The sequence below is a fragment of the Mustela nivalis genome (genome assembly GCF_964662115.1).
Source record: "Mustela nivalis genome assembly, chromosome: 17".
NCBI classification, from domain to species: domain Eukaryota; kingdom Metazoa; phylum Chordata; class Mammalia; order Carnivora; family Mustelidae; genus Mustela; species Mustela nivalis.
This window is the reverse complement of record NC_139036.1, coordinates 46,490,103-46,517,390: the sequence shown is the minus strand read 5'-3', so window position 1 is coordinate 46,517,390 and position 27,288 is coordinate 46,490,103. Positions and strand designations below refer to the sequence as shown.

General features: G+C 35.6%; 1 protein-coding gene and 1 pseudogene across 6 annotated transcripts in view; both read right to left on the bottom strand.

Annotated features, from left to right (window-relative positions):
- Positions 1 to 27,288, bottom strand: part of EFCAB3 (EF-hand calcium binding domain 3) — a 163,484-nt gene that overhangs the window by 128,217 nt on the left and 7,979 nt on the right. For 4 of the 5 annotated variants that reach the window (XM_082706472.1, XM_082706474.1, XM_082706473.1 and 1 more), the window contains exons 8-23: positions 24,905 to 24,958; positions 24,143 to 24,247; positions 23,920 to 23,973; positions 23,537 to 23,638; positions 22,969 to 23,022; positions 21,546 to 21,650; positions 20,728 to 20,781; positions 18,710 to 18,808; positions 17,157 to 17,210; positions 16,443 to 16,547; positions 15,811 to 15,861; positions 14,524 to 14,628; positions 8,719 to 8,772; positions 7,573 to 7,677; positions 4,441 to 4,494; positions 3,745 to 3,849 (exon numbers count right to left, since the gene is read on the bottom strand). In XM_082706472.1, coding sequence (XP_082562598.1) covers positions 3,745 to 3,849; positions 4,441 to 4,494; positions 7,573 to 7,677; positions 8,719 to 8,772; positions 14,524 to 14,628; positions 15,811 to 15,861; positions 16,443 to 16,547; positions 17,157 to 17,210; positions 18,710 to 18,808; positions 20,728 to 20,781; positions 21,546 to 21,650; positions 22,969 to 23,022; positions 23,537 to 23,638; positions 23,920 to 23,973; positions 24,143 to 24,247; positions 24,905 to 24,958 — 1,260 coding nt within the window. Of the gene's footprint in view, positions 1 to 3,744; positions 3,850 to 4,440; positions 4,495 to 7,572; positions 7,678 to 8,718; positions 8,773 to 14,523; positions 14,629 to 15,810; positions 15,862 to 16,442; positions 16,548 to 17,156; positions 17,211 to 18,709; positions 18,809 to 20,727; positions 20,782 to 21,545; positions 21,651 to 22,968; positions 23,023 to 23,536; positions 23,639 to 23,919; positions 23,974 to 24,142; positions 24,248 to 24,904; positions 24,959 to 27,288 lie in introns of those variants that run through there. The other variant, XM_082706476.1, reaches the window with a different exon arrangement.
- Positions 6,405 to 7,338, bottom strand: LOC309851346 (PRELI domain-containing protein 1, mitochondrial pseudogene; annotated as a pseudogene). Its single transcript has one exon. The product of its transcript is annotated as a PRELI domain-containing protein 1, mitochondrial pseudogene (transcript).

Genomic DNA, 27,288 nt, shown 5'->3' with positions numbered 1-27,288 from the left:
GAAGGTTCATGAAACAATATCTAGCTTTACTGTTTCAGTAAAAAATACTCACTTAACCCCCTAGTTTGAAGGGAGAAAGAAAAGCCTACAAAAAAAGTAAGCCTATGAACAAGAGTACCCATTCTCACCACTCCTATTCAACATAGGACTAGAAGTCCAAGCCAGAGCAATCAGACAAGAAAAAAAAAAAAAAGACATCCAAATAGGAAAGGAAGAAGCATAATTGTCTTTGTTTGCAGATGATATGATCTTAAATGTAGAAAATCCTAAAGACTCCACCAAAAAAGTGTCAGAACTAATCAATGAATTCAGTAAAGTTGCAGTATACAAAATCAGCATACAGAAATCAGTTGCATTTCTATAAACTTTATATCTGAAAAAGATATAAAGAAAATAATACCACTCACAATGGCATAAAGAAACAACAAAATACTTGGAAATAAATTTAAATAAGGAGGTAAAAGATCTATGAAAACTATAAAACCATGATGAAAGAAATTAAAAAAAACAAATGGAATTATAGCTTACATTCATGGGTCAGAAAAATTAATATTGTTAAGATGTCTGTATTACCAAAAGTTATTTATAGATTCAATCAAATTCCTATATAAATTCCAATGGTAGTTTTTCACAGACATAGGAAAAAAATCCTTAAGTTTATATGGAACCACAAAAGACCCTGAATAGTCAAAGCAATACTGAGAAAGAACAAAGCTGGAGGCATTACCCTTCTTGATTTCAAATGATACTATAGAGTGATTGTTGAAAGATATGAATTTAGTGCCATTGTGTTACCTGTAGAGCTGGTGTTTCTGGTGATGCTTTCTGGTCCTTTCTAGTCTTTGTTGCTATTGGTCTTTTTATTTTCACCCTAGAGAACCCCCCTTAAAATTTCTTGCAGGGCTGGTTTAATGGTCATGAACTCCTTTAGTTTTTGTTTGTTTGGGAAACTCTTTCTTTCTATTCTGAATGACAGTCTTGCTGGTTAAGAATTCTTGGCTGCCTATTTCCCCCATTTAGCATGCTGAACATTTCCTTCCACTCTCTTCTGCTCTGCCAGCTTTCAGTAGACAGATTTGCTGCAAACCTGTCTTGTCTTCCCTTGTAGGTTAAAGTCATTGTCTCTTTCTGCTTTCAGGAATCTTTCCTTATCTGTGTATTTTGTGAATTTGATTATGATATGCCTTGGCAATGATCGGCTTTTGTTGAATTTAATGGGTGTTCTCTGTGCTCTTTGGATTTTGATGTCTATGTCCTTCCTCAGGTTAGGGAAGTTTTCAGTGATAATTTGTGCAAATAAAACTTGTCCCCCTTTCTCTCTTTTCATCTTCTGGGACTCCTATGATATACATTTTAATACATTTTAATAAGTCACTGAGTTCCCTAAGTCCACCTTTTGGTCATTGCCTTTCTTTCCCTCTTCTTTTCAGCTTCATTTCCCCCCATAATTTTATCTTCTATATTACTGATTTGCAATTCTGCTTTGTCCATCCTCACTTTTATGGCCTCCACTTGGGATTGCATCTTGGTTATAGCATTTTAATTTAATTTTCGTCCTGACTAGATTTTCGTTCTTTTGTCTCTGCAGTAAGGGTCTCTCTAGTGTCTTCTATGCTTTTTTTAAAGTCTGGCTAATGTCCTTGTAATCATTGTTTTAAATTCTAGTTAAGACATCTTACTTATATCTATACTGATTAAATCCCTAGTTGTACTACCTCCTGTACTTTCTTTTGGAGTGAATTTCTCCATCTCATCATTTTGTCCAGAAAAGAAAAGAAGAAAGAAAAAGACAAAATAAAAAACCCAACAACAAAAACAAAACTAGATTCTGCTTGTGTTTTGGTCTGCTTGTTAAAAGAATCTTCCAAAAGGTGGTCACTTTTTTGCTTGTAGACTTGTAGTTTTTCATCCTCTTAGACCTCTGACTGATTTTCTTGGGTATTCAGAATGATCTGATAACTATCTAGCCATATTCGAGGGATGAGACATGCTTAAGATCTCCCTAATCCTCCACTGCCTAACTCCTCCCCCTCAAACTATACTACAAAGTTAATCAAACAGTATGGCACAGTATAAAAGTAGATACATGGGCCAGCAGAACATAATCAAGAGCCCAGAAATAAAACCCCACACATACTGTCAACTATTAAGGCAGCCAAGAATACTCAATAGGGAAAGGACAGTCTCTTCAATGGTGTTGGGAAAACTGAATAACCACAGGCAAAAGAATGAAATTGTCCCACTATCTTATACCACTCAAAAACATAAACTTGAATGAAAGACTTAAATGTAGGACCCCAAACAAAATTTCCAGAGGAAAACATATCTTCTTGGCATGAGCCTTGAGTTATTCTTCTAGTTATGACACCAAAAGCACAAGCAAAAGAAAACATTAGTAAGTGGGACTACACCAAACAAAAAGTCTGTATAGCAACAGAAACAATCAATAAAGTGAAAGTGCAACTTACAAAAGGAGAGAAAATATTTGCAAACCATATATCTGATAAGGGATTGAGATCAAAACATATAAGGAATTCATACACTCAATACCAAACTTCCCCCACCCCCCAATCCAATTAAAGGATGGGTAGAGGAACTGAATAGCCATCTTTCCAAAGAACACACACAAGTGGCCAATAGGTATTATCACTCATTATCAGGGAAATGCAAATTAATGCAAATTAAAACCACAATGAGATATCACTTCATACTTATTAGAATGGCTTTCATCAGAAAGATAAGAGATAACAAATGCTGGTGGGGATGTAGAGGAGAGGAAGCCCTTGCTCTTCGTTGATGGGAATAAAAATTGGTGCAGTCACTGTGGAAAACAGAATAGAGGTTCCTTAAGAAATTAAAGATAGAACTACAATATGATCCATTAATCCCATAACACAGCATAAAATTTAAAAGCCCACTTTGAAATAGAATTCAAAAAGGTATCTATACTCCCATGTTCACTGTAATGTTAATCACAATAGTTAAGTTATATGTCTGTCAGTGAATGAATGGGTAAAGAAGATGTGGTATACTATATACAATAGAAAATTACTCAGCCATGAGAAAAAAAGAAATCTTGCCATTTGTGACAACATGGATAAACTTTGAGGATATTATGGTAAGTGAAATAAGTTAGATGGAGAGAGACTATATGTGGAATCTAAAAATGCTGAACTCAGGGTGTGTACGTACCACTGCTGGTTGAGCATTTGACTCTTAGTTTCGACTCAGGTTGTAATCTCAGGGTGGTGGGATCAAGCTCAGTGTGGAGTCTGCTTAAGACTCTCTCTCCTTCCCTTTCTGCACTTCCCTGCTCTCAAATAAATAAAACTTCAAAAAATAACAAAAGCAAACACTGAGGTCATAGAAACAGAGTAGAATGGTCACTGTTAGGGGCTGAGGGAGGAGGTGGGAAAATGGAGCGATGTTAGGTAAGGGGTATAAACTCCCGTTTTGAGTGTGAATGAATTCTGAGAATATAATACAGAATGGTGATTATAGTTAACAACACTGTATTATATACTTGAAAGTTCCTAAGAGTAGATCTTAAATGTTTTCACCATTAAAAAACAGATAATTATGTAATGTCACAGAGGTGTTAGCTATGGCAGTAATCATTTTGCAATATGCAAGTATGTCAAATCAACAGGTTGTACTTAAACTTACACAATGTTATATGCCAATTACATCTCAGTAAAGATGAAAACAAGCAGTACCCCTTAAAAAGTACAGTTATGTGCTTACCAGCCTCTGGCAGTCTTCCTATCAGATCCATGAACTCTTTTTCTTTGATGCTGATTCCCATGTTTTCTAAAAGAGTGTCCAGCTTGTTGACATCAACATCACCTTCTAAGTAAGGAGCAGAAAAGGAATATAGTAAAAATGAATGTTTCTAAAACTGGACCATGCATTCACTCTGCTGTTATTATTCCTTTTCATCAAGCATGTGTTTTATTCCAATAAAAAAACATTTCACCCATCTCTTAGTATTATTAAGGTTTTCAAGACAAACACCAAAAACCTAGTTTTGCTCAGGAATAGGAAAATAAAAATTCTCCTCAATTTTCTATTAGGATTTTGAAAAACAAGAGCTAGAGGTGACTGACATAATATTCTATAAAACAGGAGTTACTTTTGTTGTCTGCACTTTCAAATTATTTGCCTCTGCTTCTGATTGAAATCATTATCTGACAATGTTCCTTCTTCACCTTTTGCTTTGTGTTTTAATCTTGTTTCTCTGGGGTTGAGTTAGGAAAATCCAAGAAAGTTTAATACTTCCTGCCAAATCTTAGTGCAAGAAACTACTTGGTTTATGTGGGAAAATTAAGATTTACTGAAGAAAGCATAAATAAATACAATTACATAGGAAAGGATGATTCATGTTTTAACAACACAAATAAAGGTTTCAGAGTCAGTCCTTTCCCTGTGCTTCTTACTCACGTTTGAGAGACTTTATGCCCTTCATCAACCTTTTTTGATACACTTTTCCATCAGCTATAAAAAAATGAGATATTTTGAAAATGGAGTCAGAAAGATAGCACACTTTATTTATTTATTTCTATTATGTTCAGGTAGCCACCGTATAAATACACATCTTTTAATATCAGGAAGAATTTAAAATCTTTGCATAAGGAATATTTCAAATGCAAATAGATAAATAGACATACCAAAATGTTCACTCTTAATAGTAAAGGAGTGAATTGCAAATCATAATCATGAGATGCTCTCCCCCCACTGTATTGAGAATGTAGAGAAAATAACATCCTAAAATATTGTTTGTGGGAGATCAAATTACAATATTCTGGAATGATATGTGAGAAAACAAACAAAATATCTTCCATTTTACAACTCTACTTAAGGAATTTATCTTGAAAAATTTTGGAATATTTGCAAAGATTTATTCACAAAATTGCCAAATAAAAAAAGAATATATATTCATAGATGGAGAGCTAGAAAAAAAATATACATCAAAATTCTCATAGTAGTTATTGCTTTTAGTTGGGAATAGAGATGGTTTTATTTTCACTTACCTTCATCATCAAGGTTTCTGTGATAAATATACATGTTAATATTGTGAAGAGGTGAGAATTATAAGTAAATCAATATACACATATTATCTATTAATCTATCATCTACTGAGCACTAGAAGGAAGTGTACCAAATATTAATAATGGTTATCTTTGGGTTATTGGATTAAAAAGCATTTTTGATAATTTTTTTGGTTTTATTTAATCTAATGAAGTAAAGAATTGTGGCTTTTTCTCAATGCACAAAATTACCCACTTGTCGGCAAACTATATATTTGATGCTGCAGAAACACACATAGCTACATTATTAGCTGGTGCTGGGAAAACTGAATGCCTTTATCCTTCTCTTCTTTATCTTTTTAAAAAATCCTTTTTTTTCTTTTTAAAAAAAACAAATCCAGCTGATCAGCAGCCTGGGGGCTGAGTAATGCACTTTGCCTTTGATAGCAACTTATAATTTAAATGGGTTAGACTGACGATTTTTTTTTAATTTAAATTTAAATTTAATTTAATTAATTAATTTATTTATTTTTTATAAACATATATTTTTATCTCCAGGGGTACAGGTCTGTGAATCGCCAGGTTTACACACTTCACAGCACTCACCATAGCACCTACCCTCCCCAATGTCCATAACCCCACCCCCCTTCTCCCACACCCCCTCCCCCCAGCAACCCTCAGTTTGTTTTGTGAGATTAAGAGTCACTTATGGTTTGTCTCCCTCCCAATCCCATCTTGTTTCATTTATTCTTCTCCTACCCCCTTAACCCCCCATGTTGCAGCACCACTTCCTCATATCAGGGAGATCATATTATAGTTGTCTTTCTCCGATTGACTTATTTCGCTAAGCATGATACCCTCTAGTTCCATCCACGTTGTTGCAAATGGCAAGATTTCATTTCTTTTGATGGCTGCATAGTATTCCATTGTGTATATACCACATCTTCTTGATCCATTCATCTGTTGATGGACATCTAGGTTCTTTCCATAGTTTGGCTATTGTGGACATTGCTGCTATAAACATTCCGGTGCATGTGCCCTTTCAGATTAGACTGACGATTTTTAAATCAAAATCCAAAGTGATGAAATTTTTCTTTGTATTTGCATTAACTTTTTAATATTTTAAAAACATTTTTCATTTTAATTTGTAATTTTTCTCTTCTTTCTTTCTTTCTTTCTTTTTTTGAATTCAAGAACTATTTATTGAGTGCCTGTTATGTGCTAGATACTGTTTCAGGTACTTGGGACACATCAGAGAGCACGACAAAGGTCCCTGCTCTCATGGAGCTTACAGTCTGACGCTTCCTAGCCCTGTACCAGTGGACTGTCTGGGACCGGGCAGGCCCCCGCCCCTCCCTGTGCCAGATGTGGGCCAAACAGGACACCCAGCCCGAACCCACCCAGATAGCAGAAAGGGCTGGAAGTTGACTTTTAATAATAAAGTACAAGGGGGACAGGCAGAGGGACTTGAGCCTGATGGTCAGGTGTCCTACCGTGCCATGGCCTGGGCTCGCTACACGAAGTGCTGCTGCTGGTGCTGCTGCTGCTTCTTGGTGGCTGCCTTGCTGACAAGGTCCTTAACCTTCTCTGTAGCTGCCAGTGCCATCTCCTTCACCTGCTCCTTGGCTTCCTTGGCTGTTTCAACGAGGGTTTTGGACGGGGCCTCACCCTGCAGCTTGGCCATGATGTACTCAAAGCCCTTCATAGTCTTGGTCACATTGCTTTTGATCTGGGCAGGACCAAACTCCTGGACAGCTCTGGAGACACCAAATGAGCTAGAGGAGACCCAGGCTTCCCGGCGGATTTCGGTCCAGCCGCAGTCATCAGAGTTCACACAGTAAACACATCGATCCTCCACCACCATCAGCCGGGCCTGTTGATGTTCCAGGTGAAGGCGGTCATGGTCTGGTTCTGTGGGTCCACAATAGAATCCTCCAGGATGTACACCGAGTGAGCGACATTGGCAGGAAACAGTCCCTTCGGCCCAGCTGGGCATCCTGTTGGTCTTGGTCAGGAGATGCCAGGACAGGAGTTTCTGGTCAGGGTCACTTCCCGGTGCACTGTCTTCCGTCGACACATTTGCTATAGGGATTCGGGTACCGCTGCCAAAAGGCAGCAAACACTTGGTCCCAGGAACTCCGCTGCACACTTTGGCCCAGGAAATACTTCACCATCATCCCGGCCGGGGCAGGCTCAGCACCCGCGCAGCATCAGGGGTGCGAAGCCTGGGGTGGGGCACACGGAGACCCGACTGGGGCTCGGTGCATGCCCGCCAGACTCGCAGCTCAGTCACCACCGTGCCGCGCCCAAGGAGCCGCCGCCGCCCATGAGTTGTTGAGCCGCGCGCCTCTTTTTTTTTAATGCTCAGTTAGCCAGCATAGGGCACATCATCAGTTTTTGATGTAGTGTCCAGTGATTCATTATGTGGGTATTAAGGAGGGCATGTGTTGTGATGAGCACTGGATGTTATTTGCAACTATTTTGTCATTTTTCACATGTGGAAACAATTCCACAGAACTAGGCTTATAGCACCCGTAAGACTTACCATCAAGTGGCAGTGTCTTCACCAAATTCGAAAGTTCATTAGGTGTGAGCTCAATCCCCCAGTTTTCCAAAACACTTCCAAGTTTACTAGTATCTACTTTGCCTCCTTTGAAAGAAAAATGAATTATTGATGCATGACAATTTTAGGATATTATAATGATCCAAAATAATGAAAAGCTGGTTTAAAGAATGCCATTCTAATTTTCATATTCTCACATATTCTAATAGTGTTTAAGGATAATGAGGCAGAATCTACTTCTTGATTCTCCATTGAATGGTCTCCTAAGACTAATGGCAAGATACCATAAAAGAAAATCAGGTTATATAATTGGCCAGTAATTTAGGATACCTAGCCTTTTTTTAAAATACGGAATCATGTGATTATTATTTAAAGCAATTTTATCAACTTAATTTTCTAAAAATATTCCTCTTCCTATATTCTGTGCCTACCCACATTTGGTGATTTAAGCCAGCAGTTATTAACTCAAGATTGTAGGAGGCTGAAGATAGAAGAAATTAGTGAAACTAGCTATGGTGAACTAGATAACACATGCCTTGTCCAACGAGACAATATACCAGTTACTGTTGTGAGGGAATATAGGGCTAGTGTTGCCAAATCTTATAAACTTGACTGCAGGCTGGACTCAATTCATGGATAGCCAATTTGTTAAACCTCTGATTTAAACACTAGTTAAGGTCAGTATAACACTGGTAGGAAATACAGAAAATAGAATTTATGACTTAAGTATCACCACTTATTTATTTATTTATTTATTTATTAAAGATTTTATTTATTTACTTGAGAGAGAGTGTGAAAGAAGAGAGAGAAAGCACAAGTACGAATTGGGGGAAAGGGCGGAGGGAGAGAGAGAAGCAGATTCCCCATTGAGCAGGGAGACCCATGTGGGGCTCATGACCTGAGCTAAAGGCAGATGCTTAACCAACTGAGCCACCCAGGCACCCCTTACCACTGACTTTTACAGCCAAACCCTAGATAATTCAAAATCAAATGTAGAAGTAAAGTTGAATATAAATATTTCATTAAAATATGTAAAATATCAACATTAATAAATTTATGATATAATATTAGGAAAACACTAATCAAAATATAACAAGGTTAGAATTGTCTTAGTAATGTTTTACTCACCCCAGAAAGATTTTACTTCATTCATCAGCTTTTCCAGATCAACTTTACCTTTTACTGTAAAGACAAGGAATAAATTGGATGGAAACATGACAGTGAGACCAAGAAAATATGTTACATAGAGCAGAAAAACTTAGTATTTATTTGCTTTAGAAAATTTAACCTTTTGCAGGTACACACTTTCAGTTTAAAGTAAGTGTTGGGGATATAACATACAGTATGATAACTATAGTTAATATTGAAATAATATTTGAAAGCTGCTAAGAGAGTAGATCTTAAAAGTTCTCATCACAACAAAAAAAACTGTAACTGTATATAGTGATGGGTGTCAATTGTGATCATTTTGATATATATATATATACACATATACATATATTGTAATATTATAATATATATATTGAATCATGTTATAAGTCTGAACTAATAAAATGTTATATGTCAATTACAACCTCAATATAAAAAAAGAGCTGGTTTCATACTATACACACACACAAACACACACACACACAAACACACACGAAAATTTAATTTTTTGCTACATTCTTCATAAGAAGGTAGAAGAGGTGGGGCGCCTGGGTGGCTCAGTGGGTTAAGCCGCTGCCTTCGGCTCAGGTCATGATCTCAGGGTGCTGGGATCGAGCCCCGCATCGGGCTCTCTGCTCCACAGGGAGCCTGCTTCCCTCTCTCTCTCTCTGTCTCTCTCTCTGCCTGCCTCTCTGCCTACTTGTGATCTCTGTCTGTCAAATAAATAAATAAAAAATCTTAAAAAATAAAAAAAAAAGAAGAGGAAGGATGACAGCTTGAATGACAGTAAGCATAATTATTTCCTGAATACAACTAATATTCCAACATTTCCAATATATTGTGCTCAGGGAAGAAAAGTGATTAATTCTTGTCATTTAGTTTCCAAAAAGAAAAGTGTTTTTTCTCCCCCAGCAAAATAATACTCCATGTTGATGAGAAAATCTAGCTATAACCTAGGAAACATGGTATAAAGTGTAGTGAATCATTAATTCAACAAACTTGTTTTTGAGTTCCCACAAAGTGCCAGCAGAATGGCCAGAAAAGTCTATCAATTTCCAATAATGTTGCTAATTCTGTGGTGCGAATTTTTGGACTTTATTCTTTGTCTGTTAAGGTATTCCTGGCCACTAACAACATCTTTTTTTTTTTTAAATTTTATTTTATTTTTTCAGTGTTCTAAGAGTCATTGTTTATGCACCACTAGTAACTTCTGCGTCAGTACCAATTACAGGTCAGGGCAAAATGGAAAATGTGTGTTGGTTTGCCTGGATTATTATAGTTAACCAAGCCTATCATGAAGAAGAGATGGGATCCTTGGAGGGGATTACAATTTTCAGGCCTGTCATTGTACATGGGTCACTATGGTCGTCTGTCCATCTTTTTCTTTGTTTATCTGGTTTATTACTGGGAAAATTTTTTTGGTGTTTTCCATGATTTTTATTATGTTCAGTTGGCCAACATATGGTTAGTTTTTGATGTAGTGTTCAATGATTCATTAGTTGTGTATAACACCCAGTGCTCATCACAACAGGTGCCTTCGGTTACCCTCCCCCCTTCTGTAACTCTCAGTTTAGTTCCTGGATTCCAAAGTCTCTCATGGTTTGTTTGGTTCTCTGATTTCTTCCCGTTCAGCTTTCTCTCCCTTCCACTGTGGTCCTCTGTGCTATTCCTTATGTTCCACTATGAGTGAAACCATATATATGAAAATTGTCTTTCTCTGTTTGACTTATTTCACTTGGTATAATCCTCTCCAGGTCCATCCATGACAATTCAAATGGTGGGTATTCACCCTTTCTGATTGTTGAGTAATTATTCCATTGTATATATGAACCATATCACTCTGACCCAAGATGAAAGGGCTCTCTGCCATAGGCCATCTAATTGGAGGGAGTTCTCTTTCATTAAAATATTCCAAGTTTATCTCAGTTGAGGAGAATCTATTAGTAGGAACTGAGACATCTGTGTGACAGGGAAAATTTTTTTAAACCAAAGTTGATCATTTTCCTTTACTTATAATGATATTCTTTTTTGTATTTACTTTAATAAATTAAAAAATAAATAAATTAATTAAATTAATAAATTTAATTTGGGCAGTTCTATTTTCAACATTCTGAGGAACCTCCATGCTGTTTTCCAGAGTGGCTGCACCAGCTTGCATTCCCACCAACAGTGTAGGAGGGTTCCCCTTTCTCCACATCCTCGCCAGCATCTGTCATTTCCTGACTTGTTGATTTTAGCCATTCTGACTGGTGTGAGGTGATATCTCATTGTGGTTTTGATTTGTATTTCCCTAATGCCGAGTGATATGGAGCACTTTTTCATGTGTCTGTTGGCCATCTGGATGTCTTCTTTGCAGAAATGTCTGTTCATGTCCTCTGCCCATTTGGAAGGGCTTTTGTGAACATGCTCCAGTCCCTTTTACTACTATCTCAAAGCTGTTCACTTTTTTTTTAAGGATTTTATTTATTCATTTGACAGACAGACAGATCACAAGTAGGCAGAGAGACAGGCAGAGAGAGGAAGGGAAGCAGGCTCCCTGCTGAGCAGAGAGTCGGATGCGGGGCTCGATCCCAGGACCCTGAGATCATGACCTGAGCTAAAAGAAGAGGCTTTAACCCAGTGAGCCACCCAGGCGCCCCAAAGCTGTTTGCTTTTTGAAATTCAAATGTTGATGGTCTTTCTAGGATGCTGGGGCTCTGTCAACTCTTGGGCTTGGTTGTGTCCTGGAGGAAAGAATGGGCGTGGGGTTCTTTCTCCCCTCAATGAGGGAAGCAGCAGAGAGGTGTCAGAGCACAGGAACAGAACTGGAAAGTAGTAGATCCTGGGAAACACTTGGCATTTAGAATGCTGAAGAGACCCCAAGGAAGCTCAGTCAAGGCCAGTATGAGGATACTCCAATTCCTCTGATTCCTAAGAGACCAAGAAGGAAGAAAACAGGTGGGCAGACACATTTATTTTCCTGAGGTGGTGGAAATAGAGATGTCAGAACAGATGCTACCTTCTTTTCTGTAAGTTATGTTATGGAATATGTAATATTAAGTGCTAAATAAAGAATCTTGAAATAGAAGGGAGATTATGTAAGAGATATTTTAGGAGTTGATTGATTGTGAGAATTGAAAATGTTATAGCTGAGGAAGTAAAGACATTCCAAAGATCTTATGGTGGGGAGTAGAGGAAATTGTGGGAAGAATAAGAGTATTCTAAAAGTTACTGCTTATTGGGATTGTAGGGTGGGGGGTGAGGAGGAAGGGATAAAGCTGAAATAAAATATCTGATGGATAAAGGTATCTTGATGAAGAAAAAAGCAGTATTTTATTACCAATAATAATTAAGTTATAGGTAAGTATGACAGTGAATGACAAGAAAAGAAATGTAAGAATTAATGAAATGTGACCGTCCTCTGGAACTTCAAATTTAATTAAGAAGAAAACAAATATAATGAATGACAACTTGAATCAACTGGTAATAATAAGATAAGAAAAAAGAAAACAGGGCGCCTGGGTGGCTCAGTGGGTTAAGCCGCTGCCTTCGGCTCAGGTCATGATCTCAGGGTCCTGAGATCGAGGCCCGCATCGGGCTCTCTGCTCCACGGGAAGCCTGCTTCCCTCTCTCTCTCTCTCTCTATCTCTGCCTGCCTCTCTGCCTACTTGTGATCTCTGTCAAATAAATAAATAAAATCTTTAAAAAAAATAAAAATAAAAAAAGGAAAGATTATCAAATGAGTTCCTTAAAAACCCAGCTATATGATGATTTTGCAAATATATTTCAACCAAATGATAAAGAAGATTGAAAATAAAGGAGTGAGAACATGACCTAAACCAAAATTAAGAGTCAGACACCCAACTGACTGAACCACCCTCATTCCCCAAGAAGAATCTTATAAAAATTCAATTAATAGGAGATTTAGCCCTCTAAATGGAAGAAGATATATTTTGTAGACAGAATAGAAGTAAAGATACAAAGGAATTGAATACTACTACTGATAAACTTGATTTCATAATACATGTATAGAAATCTATGTGCATTGGTGAGTGCTGTGAAGTGTGTAAGCCTGACAATTCACTAACTGTACTCCTGGGGCAAATAATACATTATATGCTAACAAAAATAATAAAAAAAGAAATCTATATGCACTCTCTAGTGACTATACATTATTTTTATATGCCTACAGATTTACAAAAATTGATAAAGTACATGGCCATAATGAAACCTTTAACAAAACAGAGATTCTTTTTTACATTTCAGTGGCCACATTATCTGGTAGAACTCCAAAGTTTATATATAATAAATAAAAGACTTAAAAAGAAAATAAGAAATATACTTTTAGATACTAGATAATCTTTGTATCAATTATAAGTCAGTAGAAAGTAATGATTAAGAAAACTCTTCATATCAAAACCAAAAGGATGTAGTGAAGCTGCGTTCAGAAGAAAATGTAAAGCCTTACATTCCTTCATTTAATAATGAAGCAGAAAGACAAAAAGAAACTGAGCACTCCTAGAATGTAGGTATGAAAGAGAAACAACCATTTCCCAAGTGGTTGGACAAACAATCAGATAAAAAAGTAGGCAAACAATTTGAATAGATACTTTATTAAAAAAGTATAAATGACTAATAAACACTTGGAAAAGTACTCAATATCATTAGTCATCAAGGAAATGTAAATCAAGCCATACATATCACACGCTAACCAGAAGGACTAAAATTAAAAACAATGATAATAACAAGTGTTGGTGAGGAGTTGAGCTAAGAGAACCTTCAGACGTTGTTGGTGGGAGTATAAGATGGTACATTCACTTTGGAAAATTACCTAACAGATACTTACAAAACTAAAGACACATTTACCTTAGGAGGCAGCATTTCTACTCCTGGTATCTACCCAGAAGAATCAAAAACACATGTTCAAAAATATCTCAAACAAAAAATGTCTCATATAAGAATGTTCATAGCAGTTTTATTCATGCTAGTGAAAAGCTAAAAAAAGCATAGGCCCAATAATAGTAGAAGTGATAACATACTGTGGTATATTTATATTAAAGAATATTATCCAGCAATTAAAACAAATTACTGACACAAGCAACAATATAGGCGAATCCAAGACTTGTATGCTGAGTAAAAAAGCTGTGGCAGAACATAATTTTCAAGGATGGCTGAGCTATGTATTTCCTGCCCCACAGACCTCATTACAACGTGCCTGATACACCTCCTACCAAGAACTTAGATGGAGTCTAGGCAGCGTCTTGTGATTGCTTTAATAACAGTGTTTGGCGGAAGTGGTGCTCTGACATCATCCTAGTTATAAACTTAGAGAGGAACTATTCTAAGTTGTCTGCAACAGACTTTTCTCTATAGGACCCAGGTGGAAGTGACAAATACTGAGATGGCAGCCAGATAGAGCTGCTATACTCTAGCCACATTAAAATAGAAAGAACATTGAAGATCACCATACCTATATTCAGTATCTCTTTTATAAATACTGATGTCATGTAGCAAATGTGGCCAAAGAGTTCAAGCAGAATTTGAGCAATACTTACCAATTCTCCCTACTCCATAGGGAGAAAAAAGTAAGGCTGAGTGAAAAAAACAGAGATAACCCGAAATCCTTCTCTAATTTGCACATAAGACTAGCAAGAGACAGGATGGGTTCTTTCTTTGGACCTGAGTTTTTTCCCTAAGCTTTTCAGAATGCCTTCTTGATGCCAAAGAAGCATTTTTAATGATTGTTAGAAACAGGCTTATAAAAGAAGTTTTTCTGTAGTGTTTAATGGTTTCTAAAATGCTCACCATCAACTGGCAGATTTTGTGTTATGTCTTTAAGCTCCTTTTCGGTAAGGTCCATTCCTATGTTTTCCAAAACTGCATCCACTTTACTGGAATCAATCTTCCCACCTTATGGAAAGAGAGACAGATGTAGAAGCAGAAGTTAATGTCCCTAAATTGTTGGATAAACCCTTACCCTCCTGAGGATTATGGTTATCATATTCATCCAAAGGACCAAAGCCTCATGAGAAGAGGAGTAAAAAATAAGAGTTAGAATTAGAACATACTGTTTTAATTTTAATCTTCATATAAGCATACCCAGAATAAAAACTGAAAGGTGATGGAATGACTTCTCAGAGAATTCTAGTAAGGTGATAATAATTCCCGTGTCTCAAATGACTATTGTCTCACTTTCATTGTGTCTATTTTTTTTATTAACATATAATGTTCTATTTGTTTCAGGGGTACAGGTCTGTGATTCATCAGTCTTACACAACTCACAGCACTCACCATAGCGCCAACCCTCCCCAGTGTGCATCACCCAGCCACTCTGTCCCTCCCATCCCCTTCTCCTCCAGCAATCCTGTTTGTTTCCTGAGATTAAGAGCCTACCTTACATTTTGTCTTCCTCTCTGATTTCATCTTGTTTCATTTTTCCCTCCCTTCCCTTATGATCCTCTGTTTTGTTTCTCAAATTCCTTATTGTGTTTATTTTTACAGTTAACATCTAGTCATGCTAAAGGATGCTGGTTCTCCATTACCATTTAACATATTTTAAAAATTCAAGTTAAAGTAAATCAGTTTAAATGAAAATATAAATAATACTACAAATACTGTGTGGATTTGGCAGATATCACGAAGGTAGTTATGGGAACCTTGCTTAGACATGACCTTCTTCCTGGCCTGCTTTCTGTCTATTCAGTCCTATGTTCCTTCAGTTTCTTGAAGGCTTTCTAGAGCTCTCTTGTTCTCTCTCTCACCTTTGGTCTAAATGTCAGATTAGTAGTCTCTTGCTGCTGAATAAACTAACTGAAGAAGTGCTAATTTTCCCTTTACTTTTGCTATACAGCCTGGGCTCTGATAATTTCTTTTTCTGTCAAAGTTTGAGAAATCCCAAGAGAGCATGGGAGTTCTTTCCGACTTACATCATAAGAAATGATCTCCTAAAGAACACATTGATCTATTAAAAAAACAAAATTATGTAATAATGTGTTAGGTGTCAAGGCTGACAATTTAATCACAAGGAATTAGTAGAAATGCCAAACATGATGACCTCAGATTAATTTGTGTCTTAGTAAGTTTCTCCCTCACCTTTAAGAAACTTTATACCATCCAGCAACCTTCTTTGGTAGACCTTTCCATCTGTAAGGAAAACACTGTTCAGATCACAGAAACTTCATAGTGGAGCTTCACTGACATTAAGAATCAGCAATTCGAGTAAGACATATTTATGAACTGCCTTAGAAATTTTCTGATTTAGTGGCAAACAATGAAATTATAGGGCATGGGGATACTGACACTCTACCATTCTGAAATATATCTTTTCCTTTTCTTTTGCAATATTTTCATTTTCCCTATTAGATTTCTCTTTCTTTTTTTCTTATTTATTCTGGCTTAAATTTCAGATCTCTTGATAGACTCAAAAGTTACAAAATACGTAATTATATAAAAGATATTAAGTGAACCCTGATGATAGGATTCATGATAACACAATGTTTGAGTCTCAAACCAAAGATTAAATGGCACAGATACAATAGATAAAATAATAGATTAAAAAATAGATAAAATAATAAATTTTAAGATACAAGAGAGCCATTTTAAATTATGTAACATGGCTCATAAGCTTATTTCTGACAAGCAATAAGATAGAGACAATTTTAGAAGTTTTTGCAATTTAACAATATGCTTCCTCGGATGACTATATTTTTATTTGAAATACTCACTATCAACTGGCAGAGTTTTCATCAGTTGTGAGAGTTCTTCATCTGTGAGTTCTATTCCCATGTTTCTTAGAATTGTTCCTATGTCATTGACATCAAATTCCTCTCCTTCAAAAAAATAGAAATGGTAACGTTTGATTTTAAAGAACCATCTCATTATTCCAAATCATGATGAAATCTTCTATTACTATATTAACCCCAACTACTTAATGCATAATAAAGTCAAATGAGTCCTGTTTGAGTATAGTTACGGTAGAACCTTGAAGTGTTTATTTCCACAACTTTAGTAATAATAGAGGCAAAATAACAGAGCACATAATTATGCATTTCATAATTTTCTATTGTGAGAGATTACTAGTAGGTAATACAATTTTAGTCTCTTTTTATTACACTAACCTCTTTGTAAGTAAATACCTTAATTTGGAAAAAAATGAGATCATATGGCCTAACAAAATGTGGCACTATGTTTTATTGTTGAAACACTGACAAACCAAAGTCAAAGTCTAGGAAATCAGACTACAATCAGTTTATTAAAAATAGCATAATTTAAAGGGAATAACAGGAAAGAAAGAATTTTCAGGAAAGAACAAATATGAAGAATCACAACTAATCATGAGACACTACATAAAAATCTAATGATGTACTGTATGGTGACTAACATAATAAAAATATATATAAAGAATCAGAATCATATATACTTGGTAACTTCTTCCTCACCTGTAACAGCTTCTACTTTATCCATTAGGTTTTTCAGATCAACTTTCTTAGAGCCTATAAGACAAAGTTTAATCAGAGAAAAACAGTATCATGGACTCAGAAAAAAGATACATAAGACAAGAAGTCCTTTTTAAAAAAAAAAAAAAAAAGAAGTCCTTTTTATTTAAGATTTAATGTTCAAAGATGACCAAAGCAAATAAATTTGTTTACAATGAAGACCAAGATTTAATAGTAAATAATGAATAAAAGTGATCTTAAAATGTTGTATTAAATAATAAAAATGAAAATTATGAAAACAAGTTTATCCTATCTAATATTTAAGAAAATTCAGGTTGTAATTATAGCTATTCTAATAGTTATTCTATAGGCTGTAAAATAATTCTTAGGAGAAGCCGTGAAGCAACACTGACTTCTACAAGTGTGTTGAGATATTTTTTTCTGGGAAAGTTAGGTAATTGTATACTACAGTATCCTTTTGAACTTTGAAACAAGATGTAGAAAAATAACCTTTATGAAAATGATTGACTTTTTCCTAAGGGTTCCTTTAAATCTTTTGAAATCCATATTTTGTATTTTGAATGTCCTATCTCATGTAGAATTTTTTCTTCAGTTATTAAATGTTGTAACTCTGCCAGGTCCACATTTTTCGTGGCTTTGTGTGATCTGGGCAGTCCTTCAATGTTACTTTTACTTAGTTCATGAAATGATGCATGTTTCTCAAGGTTCATAAGGAGTATTTTCTTGTGGTACCACGTGTTGATGAAATGGGCTCTTCTGTGTTAGGCAGTGAGGGATTTTAGAGAGAAGCTAATTACTTAAATGGTCAACTTAGTGATTCCTGAAACCTAATTGGTGGATAAGAACACAGCCCAAATCCTATCAATTTACCAGACCATTTTCATCCATCTTTAATTAAAAGCAAAATAAATTGAGATTAAAAAGTTATAATTTTAAAATATACTTTGTGTAACAAATTAAAAAATATACAAGCATATGAAGAAAAGGTAAATGTCCCTTCTTTTACCTCTTCTCCGTTTCATGACTACTCCTCACCATTACTAACAGTTTTGTGTATATCCTTCCAGACTTTCCTTATGTTTATGAAGGTATATTATATCTATATTTTCAAAATTAATAATACTATACCTATTTTTCTGTTAACTTGTTATAGTGACCACAAAAATAAAGCCATCTCAAATCCATGAACAGAGAAATGAGGAATGGGTGAATGGATTGGGTTATAACCTGGGTTGATGTCAGAGATATATGGCACAGTGAGAAAAAATACATTACAGATCCTATTTTTGTAAAACCAGACAAGAGTAATCCCTCCCCTTCTCACTCACACCTGTCCCTACCCTGAGATGTATGTATAAAGAAACAGATTACAGGTTTTAAATCAACAAAAATCAATGGCCTTTTTGCCCCTTGAGTTCCTGTAAAAGCTATTCACATGGCTTCAGGCAACAAATAATTTAAACATTTGAAACAGTCACAGTTAATCCTGCAAGCTTAACATCTTTTAAAATCACAGTGTTTTCCACAGGGCTCACCACTCAGAAGATCCTTTAACAGATTGAGTTCCTGTTCTGTAAGCTTGACCTCCATGGCTTCTAAAACAGGATCCAGATTATTTACATCAACCTTCCCTCCTTGAAAACATGAAAGGAAAGGGAAAAAATGGAATGATTATAAATATTTAGAAAAATGCATAAACACATTTTATTAGCTTCAACTAACAGGTGTTACTGTTTTCCCCCAGCTTTATTGAGTTATAACTGACATATAAAATTGTATAAGTTTAAGGTATACAATGTAATGATTTGATATATGTATATTGCAAAATGGTTACCACAATAAGGTTAGTTAACACATCCATCATCTCACAGTTACATTGTGTGTGTGTGTGTGTGTGTGTGTATGTGTGTGTAGTTAAGATTTACTCTTTAAGCAATTTCCACAAATACGATATAGTATTGTCAACTATAGTCACCATGTTGTACATTGTATCTCCAGAATTTACTCCTCTTATAGCTGGAGATTTGTATTCTTTGATTATCTTCACCCATTCCCTTCCCCATTCCCCTGCCTCTGGCAACTATCAGTTAGTTCTGGGTTTGTTTGTTTGTTTGTTTGTTTCTTCTGGATTCCAGATATAAGTGAAATCATATAGTATTGTATCATACTATTTTTTTTCTGTCTGACTTATTTCACTTAGCATAATGTCCTCAAGATTCATCCATGTTGTTGGAAATGGCAAGACTTCCTTCTTTTTTACAGCTGAGTAATAGTCTAGTATGTGTGTGTGTGTATCTCCTATTTTCTTTATTCATTCATCTGTCCATAGATACATTGTTTCTGTCTTGAGTATTGTAAATAATCCTGCAAGGAACATGGGGGTATAAACACCTCTTTAAGATAGTAATAGTTGTTTACTGTTACATGAATACACATGCTGAAAGAGAATGACTTCCTAATCTAGTATAACTGCGAAAATTTTCAGGCAAAGAACAAAACCACAATAGATTTGCATGATTCCTTACAAGCAGAGTTACAATTTAAAGAATTAAAAGTTAGAATTAGAACGTTTTCCTCCAGTGTTAGACATACAGGCCCAGGACAAAGTGAGGTGGGACAGGGTTGCGCAGCTGTAACTGAACAGCACTGAACAAAAATCTCCACACAAACAGAGATCGTATTTGTTTCCTAAACTCTTACTCTCAGATTATTTTCTCTGCTCCTGCTCACATTTTGGAATAAGTGTTAAACCTTCCTCTCTGCCTCCCACTTTCCTCCTTCCTCCCCACTTCCTTCCTTGCTTTCTTCCTTCCCTCCTCCTATCTTTCCCTCCATCTTTAGTTCTGTTCATATGTTTCTTCAGAGAAAGCCTGAAAAATGCAACCCGGTAGAAAACTTTCATCTAAGACAAAGTAAGGGTTATTACCAGGAAAAACACAGATGTGATACAAGCAGCAAAATGTGTTATAATCTATTGGCATACATTTAATGATAACTAGGGAGAGAGCCCAAATGTCCTTCAACTGATGAATGGTTAAAGATGTGGTACACACACACACACACACACACACACACACGCACACACTCACACACAGAGAAATATTATTCAGCCATCAAAAAGAATGAAATCTTGCCATTTGCAATGATGTGGATGGAACTAGAGCATATTACGTTAAATGAAATAAGTCAGAGAAAGACAAATGCAATATGATTTTACTCATATGCAGAATTAAGAAACAAAACAGATGAACACAGAAGAAGGGAAGGAAAAATAAAATAACAGAGAGGGAGGCAAACCATAGAGACTCTTAATTATAGAGAACCAACTGAGGGTTGCTGGAGGGTAGGTGGGTGGGGGAATGAGCTTGATAGGTGATGGGGATTAAGGAGGGCACTCGTTGGGATGAGCACTGGGTATTCTATGTAACTGATGAATCATTAAATTCTACTCCTGAAACCAATACTATATGTTAACTAACTTAAATTTAAATAAAATTTCAAAAATTTAAGGCTTAGGGATATTTCATGTCTTCTCTTTGTACTTCTTACTCACTTTTATTATATCTCACACCCTTCAGCAACCTGTTCTGAAACACCTTTTCATGAGCTGTAAGAGAAGGCACAGTTCAGATCTCTAGGAAATTGATATGAAGAGTCACCAAATCATTATAAATTATATGACCGTAGAAGATACATTTCAATGATTTGCTTTAAAAATTAACCTATTTTATAGTTATACAATAAGGACATTTAAAAATATAAGTGTTTTCCCATAGTGACAAACATACCAACTCTTTGGAATTAGAGACATTTATTGAACTCTCTCATGGTGCAATTCTAAAAAATACATTAAACTGTGTCTTTCTTTTTTTTCAGATATTTTATTTATTTGAGAGAGAGAGAGAGAGAGAATGAGAAAGAGAGAGGGAGAAAGAGAGAGAGCATGAGAAGGGGGAGGGTCAGAGGGAGAAGCAGACTCGCTGCTGGGCAGGGAGCCTGATGTGGGACTCGATCCAGGGACTCCAGGATCGTGATCTGAGCTGAAGGCAGTTGCTTAACCAACTGAGCCACCCAGGTGCCCATGTCTTTCTTTTTATTCCACTGATGTCCTATTTCTCCTTCTGATTTTTCATTGCTCTGATTGAAAAACTGTGGCTGATCTGAAGGGGAAGTATTAATCACTTGGACAACTATATGGCAATGTAGTGATGAATCTAAAATTGTGTTTGAAGCAGTAATGACAGAATTTCTATCAATCTAAGGCATTTTTTAGGCAAAACTGTTCTATTAAAAGATTGAGAATGGGTCACATTGATCCATTAAATCAAGTTCCCTGGATGGCAAGTTGGCATTTATGTGGCATTTACTTACCATCAATAGGTAGTGTTTTCAGTAAGTGTTTGTGCTCCGAATCTGTAAGCTCAATCCCCATGCCTTTCAGAATATTTTGTAGGTCACTGGCATCAATCTTTTCTCCTTTGAAAAGATGGAACAGTTGTAGGTTAAAATATGAAGGGACAATCTAATTATTTTAAATCATCTAGACATACACTTCTGCTGCTCTAGTACTAGTATTTCTAGTACTAGTACTAGTACTAGTACTAGTACTAGTATTTCTCTAATATTCCCTGGTATTTCTCTAATACCAGAATAAGAAGGAAATGCAGAGTGAAAGATTTCTGATAAAAAGAGTCAAATGGTAAATAAAAAAATAGAATTTTTCCCTTAGTAATACTAAACAGGAAGGGGTGGCTGGGTGGCTCAGTCAGTTAAGTGTTTGCCTTCAGCTCAGATCATGTTCCTGAGGTCCTGGGATCGAGCCCTACATTGGGCTCCGCGCTCAGCAGGGAGTTTGCTTCCCTCTCTCCTCTGGCCCTCTCCCTGATTGTACTCTTTCTCCCTCTCTCAAATAAATAAATAATGTCTTTCAAAAAGATAGTGAACAGGATATATTCCTGATACTGAGAATAATACCACATAGTGCAGAAGCAAATCTGATCATATAGTTACCTAAAAATAAGTTTAAGAGACGGTTAGTATAATATAATATAGAATTAACAAACTATGACATATTTTACTTTATTTTGTTAAAACTATGTGATTAGCTGGCAGCAGTGGACTTATTATTTTTAATGTTCCACTCTACTTTTACTGTGTCCATCTAGTTTTTGGTCTATAAGTACCAGCCAGATAGTTTCATTGGAAAAAAAGAAGCATCAGAGTATAAGACTTATTATGAGGAAGTTATCTTTTTGTTTTACTTATAAACTCAGATTATGTTAGATTAATCTATTGATCAGTAGATGCAAATATTTATCAAAATGAATGCTGAAAATACGTGAATTTATAGCCAGTTTGAGAACGTTATTAAAATTTTTATTATTATTATTTTTTTATTATTTTTTTATTTTTTATAAACATATATTTTTATCCCCAGGGGTACAGGTGTGTGAATCACCAGGTTTACACACTTCACAGCACTGATCTCCCTGATATGAGGAAGTGGTGATGTAACATGGAGGCTTAAGTGGGTAGGAGAAGAATAAAATTTTTTTTTTTTAAAGATTTTATTTATTTGACAGAGAGGGATCACAAGTAGGTGGAGAGGCAGGCAGGGGGGGTGGGAAGCAGGCTCCCTGCTGAGCAGAGAGCCCGATGTGGGGCTCGATCCTGGGACCCTGGGATCATGTTCTGAGCCAAAGGCAGCAGCTTAATCCACTGAGCCACCCAGACGCCCCTAAAATTTTTAATGTAAATCATGATTTATTACAAATCATTTATAACAAATTCTTACCTGTAAAAGCTTTTGCTTTATCCTTCAAAGTTTCCAAAGCTACTTTATTATCATCTGTAACAAAAATCCATAACTTGAAGCTCATAAAATGATGTAAAACACATACACATGTATATATGTAAAACACAATGATGTAAACCTCCCCTTCACATTATAATAACACTTAAGTGTCCTGGACATCTTATTAAGCACTTCAAAAAGTCATTCAATAAATATTTACTCAGAATATGTTATGAGCATAGAGTAGAAAAAAATTAAAATATTAAAGATATGCTTATTTCAAAAATGTAAATTTGACTTTCTATTTCATAAAATATTAACTGTTGAATTTGACAATGAAAAGATAGGATTCAAAAGTGGCTTTCTTGTTCTTGGAATTGGGAAGACTCTTCTAGCGACTGTGCCAGCTGTGTCCACAAACTACATTCCCAGTTTCTTTGTCAGTGTCATTGCCTCATCTCCAATCTTGACATCTTCTGCATAAAAAGTTCCCTTATTCCATTCCTCTCATTGCTAAAAGGTACATAAAATCTAAAACTCAAAATCCAACAGTATTTCATATGCTCACCACTGATGGGCAGGTTTTGTTTCAGATCTTCCAGTTCCTTGTCAGTGAGCTCGATTCCCATGTTGCCTATAACAGTTTCCAGGTTCTTGACGTCAACCTTCCCTTAATCAGAAAGAGAAAGGCCTGTGAGGAAAATTGAGTGACTCTAAAAAAGTTATTTTTAAGTTTAAGTTTTTTTTTTTTTTTAAGAGAAGATGGGTCTTTCTGCCAAGGCATAAAAACTAAAATTTTATTACCAAAACATGGATACCACAAAGTCCAACTCTGGGCAAATACTTAAAATAAGGAGTATAGTAACAGAATCAACATGGCAGTTAAGGTGAATGGTAAATGTAGTTACTGTTCCAATAGGAATTCTAGGTCTATAGTGACTTTTTACTCACCTGTAATAGCTTTCACTGCTCCCATCAAGTTAGGCAGATCAACATTCCCATTTGCTACATAAGTCCAAAAGAGACATATAATCAGTGACATGAGCTTAGAAAAAGATATAAATTATTCATATAGTATAATAAATTCCAGCTAAATTTGACTCATCCTAATTTTAATGGATATTCCTATAAAGAGAGGAAAACCAGATGCCCTAGTGCTATCTCTTGGGCTCACCATCAACTTGTAGTTGTCTTGACAGTTCAACAAATCCCTCCTCTGTGAGCCTCATTCCCATATTTTCCAAATTAGTATGGAGGTTATTAGTTTTCATCTTCCCACCTTAGGAAAGAGACAGTGAAGCAACATTTGGGAAAAAAAAGGTATATATAGCAAAATTAAAAAAATATAGTAAAGCTACTAACTTTAATGACCGCATATTATTAAAACAAAAGAGACAAAACATAAAACATATTTCATGCCTCTGTTATGGTTACATTTCAGCAAGATTAAAACCCCAAATAGACCTGTCCACTTGAAGACCCAAAGAGAAAGTCAAGAGAAAGTCGGAATGAGAATTGTATTTCCTTTAGTCTATTCTTTTTGACAAGCCTACATAATAAAACAGGGTTAAGGGGCTTGAACAAATAGAACTACAGGCCACTAACTTAATTACTCAGCACAAAAAGTAGGGTTATTTTTGTTTATTGATTTGACATATTAGGTATCATTGTAGCTGACCATTGCTCTTTGAAAATGATTAGGGTTTTTTGTTTGTTTGTATTTCATAGGATTGATTTTTCTTTTTGAGAAAGAGTTGAAAAAAATCTAAGAAGATACTGGACTGCCTTCCAAGAGAGAGTGCATATTAACAGCAGATAAAATGTAGTTATGCTGAAAGAAACATAAATAAAAACTTAAAGAGGGCCAAGGTTCATGCTTAGATGATATATCTGGAGAATCCAGATAACATGCCTTATAATTTTGTTTCTTACTTACTTTTAGGAGACTTCATAGCCTTCAGTAACCTATTACGATATAACTTTCCATTGGCTGTAAGAAAAGTCAGAATTCATGTAATGGTAAAATGAATATGAGATTCACAAAAATAGCACAAGTAGAGTCATTTTGGAAACACAAAATCTAGTCTTTTATCAATATACAAAAATTGATTGTATATCTATACTGTTGCAATAAGCAAACCAAAAAGGAAACTAAGAAAGCAATTCCATTTACAAAGCATCAAAAAGAGTAAAATGCTTAAGAATCATTTTAACAAAAGAAGCACAAAACTTATACCTTGGAGATTATAAAACATTGTAGAAAGAAATTAAAGAAGACCTAAAGAAATGAAAAGACACCTAAGTTTATGGATTGGGAGACTTAATATTGTGAATATGGCAATACTCCCTAAATTATTCCATGGAATCAATGCAATTTTATAAAAAATTCTAGTTGGTTTGTTTGCAGAAATTAATGAGCTGATCCTAATATTTATATGGTAAAGCTGGGGCCCCAAATAGCAAAAATAATCTTGAAAAGGAAAAAAAAAGTGGGGCTCTCACACTTTTTTAATTTAAAGATTTATTGATTTATTTGAGAAAGTGAGCATGCTGGCTTGTGAGTGTTCATGGGGGGAGGGACAGGGCAGAGGGAGAGAATCTTAAGCAGTTTCCCTGCTGAGCGCAGAGCCCCATATAATGTTCAATCCCACAACCCATGAGATTATGACCTGAGCTGAAACCAATAGTTGGACACTTAATGGAGCCATCTAGGCACCCCACACACTTTTCATTTTAAAAACTACAAAACTACAGTAATCAGGACAGTGGGATACTGGCATTAAAAAAAAGTGGATATATAGATCAATGGAATAGAATTTTGAATCCAGAAATAAACCTTCCAATTTATGGTCAATTGACTTTTAACAAGGTTACCAGCACCATTCAGTGAAGTAAGAACGGGCTTTTCAACAAATGGTGCTGGGACGTGCAAAGAGAATATTCTTTTGGTTCCCTATCTCACACTATATACAAAATTAACTCAAGATGGGGCAGTTGGGTGGCTCAGTCAGCTAAGTGTGTGACTCTTGATTTTGGTTTGGGCTGTGATCTCAGGGTCATGAAATTGAGCTCTGCATAAGGTTCTATGCTGGGTGTAGAGCCTGCTTGGGATTCTCTCTCTTCCTCTCCCTCTGCCCCTACTCAACTCTCTGTAAAAAAATAAAAATAAAAAATTAACCGAAGGTGGATCAAAGACCTAATTATAAGTGTTAAAACTATAAAAATATTAGAAGAAAACAGCTGTAAGTTTTCTTAGGTTAGACAATGGTTTTTAAAAAAATATATGACACCCAAAGCACAAGCAACAAAAGAAAAAAATTATAATCTGGACACCAACAAAATTAAAAACGTCTGCACATCAAGGAACACTATCAAGAAAGTAAAAATATAATTCACAGAACAGGAGAAAACTTTTGCAATCATATATCTGATAAGGAACTTGTATCTAGAAAACATAAGGGACTTGTATCTAGAATATATAAAGAACTTCTATGATTCAGTAATAAAAAGACACCTAATTTAAAAATGGACAAGGGATGTGAATAGATTTTTCTCCAAGGGAGACATACATTTAGCTAATATACACATGAAAAGATGCTTAACATAATTAGCCACCAGGGAAATTGAAACCAGAATAAGATACAACCTCACACTCACTATGATGTAATCAAAGGACAGACAACAAGTGTTGACTAGGATGTGGAGAAATTGGAACTCTGATGGACTGCTGGTAGAAATGTAAAGTAGGGCAGCCACTCTGGAAAACAACCTAGCTGCCTCAAATGGTTCAACATAGAGTTACCATATGACCCAACAATTTCACTCTTAAGTTATATACCCAAGACAAAAGAAAATATGTTTCCATGTAAAAACTTGTACATGAATGTTCAGAGGAAAATTATTCATAATAGCTAAAATGTGGAAACCATCCTAACATCCAGCAATCCAAGAATGGATAGATAAAATGTAGTTTGTCCGTACACAGCACATTATTCAGCTGTGAAAAGAAACAAAGTACAGTTGACCTTTGAAACAGGGGTTTGAACTCTGCATGGAGTGTTTGCAATGCTGTAAATGTAAATGTAAATGTAAATGTAAATGTAAATGTAAATGTAAATGTATTTTCTCTCCCTTACAATTAATTCCTTTCCTTCCTTCTCTTCTCTTCCTTTCCTTTCCTATCCTCCCTCCCTCTTTCTCTTTCTTTCTTTCTTTCTTTAAGATTTTTATTTATTTAGAGAGAGAGAGAGAAAGAGAGAGAGTACGAGCAGGAGAAGGGGGAAAGGGTAGAGGGGAAGGGAGAGAATCTCAAGCAGGCTC